Source organism: Haliotis asinina, chromosome 3 (genome assembly GCF_037392515.1).
Source record: "Haliotis asinina isolate JCU_RB_2024 chromosome 3, JCU_Hal_asi_v2, whole genome shotgun sequence".
In the NCBI taxonomy this organism is placed as follows: Eukaryota; Metazoa; Mollusca; class Gastropoda; order Lepetellida; family Haliotidae; genus Haliotis; species Haliotis asinina.
The window spans coordinates 75,714,237-75,718,200 of record NC_090282.1 but is presented as its reverse complement, the minus strand read 5'-3'; the positions used below and the strand labels follow the sequence as shown (position 1 = coordinate 75,718,200).

The 3,964-nt window shown below is 40.7% G+C and overlaps 1 protein-coding gene across 1 annotated transcript; it reads left to right on the top strand.

The window, feature by feature from the left end:
* The first annotated feature begins 408 nt into the window (after nt 1-408).
* LOC137279035 (uncharacterized) lies at nt 409-1,890 on the top strand. Its single transcript, XM_067811520.1, has 2 exons — nt 409-465; nt 1,414-1,890. The coding sequence occupies exons 1-2, from the start codon at nt 409-411 to the stop codon at nt 1,888-1,890; spliced, it is 534 nt and encodes a 177-aa protein (XP_067667621.1).
* Nucleotides 1,891-3,964: the final 2,074 nt, after the last annotated feature.

Sequence of the window (3,964 nt, the reverse complement as noted above, 5' to 3'; positions counted from 1 at the left end):
CTTTACACTGTTTCGGTCGGGAGTGTGACCATGTTATCACAGTTACTGACAGTCCAGGATAAAATAGGCACACGCAATGATATTCAGACATCCACACGTCTCCTCGGGGGTAGACGGGGATTCCCCGTTACGAGCAGGGTACATCTAAAAATAGACCCTAGGAAGATCGGAAGCAACCAATCAAATTGCGTACAGCAACCACGGACTGCTCGAAGTGATTTCTCGGCCCGTTCATGTAAATTGTAGAGTAGGAAGTTTGACGTAATAATTATTATTTTCAACAGTTTTGTTAATGGAAGTTCTCGATGTGGATGACACCTGTTCCGTGTTCTGGTGTATATATTGAGATAATGCCACATTCCTACCTCATTTGTGTTATAGCTTCCAACTCATTACATTGGTCTGAGAATGTGTCACCACCCTGGATACCCAGTGCTGATGTTGGCGACTTTCTGTTTCTCTATGGTAAATATCTCTCAGCTTTACACTCATCTCAACCATTTCACAAGGTCGGATCATGCAAATGTCATTTTGGGGACTCCAAAAATTTAAGCATATAAGCATTTCTGTTTAAGGTAAACAGAGTTTAAGTATCAAAGACATTAAATATAATCATAATTAGTCTCTTATGCCATAATGAGATCAACAACCAACATGTATTTTTTATTATTGTTATTATTGTTGCTATATTTGCAGACATTGATTGGGTAAGAAAATATCAAACTTTATAATGAAAACAGAAAACTGAGGAGGCAAAGAAATTTATTACCCACAGTGCATTCGATGTCATTATTGATTTGTCGTATCATCATTATGCCCAGGTGTTGGTTGCTATGATTTAAGATAATGTAGTAAGTGCTGCTGTAAAATGACAGTGTGGGTTTAAGTTGTGCTTGTTTAGTGTTTAACGCTCAATCATCAACATTCCCGCTACATGGCGGCAGTCCGTAAATAATAGAGTCTGGACCAGACAAGTCTGTGATTGACTGAATGATTAGTTGCTTGTCCACGCCGCTTTCAGCTATTTTCTAGCCATGTGGCGGCGGTGTGTAAATAATCGATTCGGGACCAGACAGTCCAGAGACATCGATTTACAGAAAAATCGGATACAATGACATGTGTCAACCAAGTCAGCGAGTCTGACCATCCGATCCCGTTAGTCGCCTCTTACAACAAGCTGGTTGCTGATGGCCAATTCTAACGTGGATTTTCACATCCTGGAAACGAGTTGACATGTTACTAACACACAGTGGCTGATAATATGCGTTACGCCTTCAAGACATGTTGGCAGACATACGCATAAATGCAGGCAATTCTGACCAAACGACGTGCAGGTAAGCAGGTTCATATGAAATGACTGATACTGAAAACATGCTGGTGATACATTCCCAACACAGATCTTCTCTCTTCCAGCTGTTGACTGTCGGCGTCTGCAGGACACGAAGTAAAATATCAATATGTAAAGATTCCCCGGAATTCTCATCTGACGAAACCATGAACCTTGTGCTCCAGCCACGCAAACATTCCATGACCTACAACAGAACAGACACCGAGCAGACTGCCTCCACCCAACAAGATTCCAAGTGTCCGCGTAATGGCTTCAGCGGTACCCCTCCGCTGAGCACGTGCCCACACTACACTATGTTGAACTTTGACCCTAACCGAATTCCTCAGCTGGTGTTCGAGGCTAGATGTCGCTGCAAAACCTGTCTAACCGCGACGGGCAATTCGAAGGGTCAATGTAAGCCAGTGTATTACTATAGACATGTTCTTCAGAAAGATACCACTAAGGACGAAGAATGTTATTTTCGAAAAGTGAAAGCCTTCAGCGTGGGCTGCCATTGTATCGGGTACAGCGTACAGCCGGGCCCTTCAAGATCACCCGAGTGATGCGATCATGTCTGCAGACATTGATCGTATCATTGTTGCCAACTTTTACTTTATGTGGTGCTGAACTCAAAATGAACAAGCATCTGTGTTGTTTTCTTGAAAATGCTTATGAACTTTGGAAATCATGTGTATAATGTGATTTTAAGTTATTCTGTAATTGTCTTTGTTAACTATTAGTGATTGTCTTGGTTGACTGATACGGATTGTCTTGGTTGACTGAGACTGATTATAATGGTTAACTGATGCTGATTGCCTTGGTTAACTGATACTGACTGCCAACTGATACTGATGGTCGTGGTTGACACATAATGATTGTCCTGGTTGATTGATACTGACTTGATATTGGATTCAACTACGACACTGATATCATAACAACACTGCCGTATTTTTGCATTTCGTTCGGACACTTGTGTCAGAATGCATGTGTACATATCATGTTGTTTAGTTTGTAACAATGTAAAACCCCGTAGGTGATTCCTGTCTTCATCAAAGACAGATCTTCGTCACCAGATTTTGGTGCTGGCTTATTGGGGGTTCCACTTTAACATTTCCCGTTATGACAAACGTAGAGCCAAATGATATTTGTAATCTGAAAATATGAAACCCATTCTTGCTTGCTTTATTTTGCAATGGGAGATGTTTGTGTTAACGGGGAAATGTTATTCTAATCCCTGTCAGATTTTTTATTGCCATTGTTTCAGTGCACAGGCAAACTGTAGCGCAAATGAGATTGCGCAGCGTAGAGAATATGACCAGTCTTCATATACGCTTCGCGCGCATAGATGGAGACTGGTCATATTCTCTACGCTGCGCAACCCCATTTGCGCTACAGTTTGCCTATGTTCAGTGAAACATTACTCAGAAGCAAATTGTAGAATGCATTTATTTATTCAACTCTGTATTTATATAGTCATTGATAATGCGAAACTCAGTGTGTTGTATTTGCTTATTGACTCCAGAGTGCATGAGCGACTCGGTGGGTGTTTGTTGGTTTGACTGAATGTATGAGTACATACCGCCCTATCCTGGCTCCTCGTACCCTTAACCGTAATCTGATGGTCAGCTTTGGAAGCTACCGTCATGAGTGAGTTTAGTTCTGCGCCGCACTCAGCAGTATTCCAGCCATATGGCGGCAACTATAGACGTGAACGTATTGTATTTATTGAACGTTTTTCGTTTGTTTGTTTGTTTTTTATTTTGCGCTTTGTCTGCAATCGTGAGTAAATTATGACGTCAACATGTATGATGTCGGTCGTGATCTGTGACTATAAGGTCCAATGTTAGCCAGTGAGCTTGTTCATGGCACCATAAACTATGTATGTGATATTCACAGAAGTGTTTAGAGAATTTTTCTCACGTGGAGTATGAATATTCTTGTTCAAGTTTTGAATCTTGTTACCCGAGATGTTGTCACAATACTCATGTCTCATATTGTTGTTAATAAATGATTTTAAATTTTCAAAGTGTTGAATGTCAGATTTTCACAATCAACCCGTTTTTACAGCTAGATTGTTTCTTCTTATTTTACACACAAACAACTGTGACCTATGAATATGAACGTAATATTTGAATTTATAAGTTTCGTTTGGCGCACTTGTTGATGTTCTCTTTGTCCAACAGCATTTATTATCAATCTAACCGAGGTTTTACCTTTCCATCCCCATGCTACAGACGCAATACCTCCTAGACATACCCGGAAGACCTATACCACTAATGATGGAGAGAGATGAACGTCTTCAGTACGTTCTATATTTCAACCTTCCCTGTATATCTGGATCAGCGTGGCTAAGTGTTAATGTCCAGTCTCAAGAAAAGGCGAAGTGTCTTACTCCTACCTACCTACCTACCTACCTACCTACCTACCTACCTACCTACCTACCTACCTACCTACCTACCGTGTGTTTGTTAAATATGGTCATTCTTTGAAATTTTGTTGAACTACTTGATCGTATTATTTGGAAATCTGTTCGACAAATTTAGAAAAATATTTAGAGTCGAGTAAGTACGACGTTTTGTAGCAATATTCCAGCAATATGGCAGCGGGGGTCATCAGAAATGGGCTTCCCATCATGGG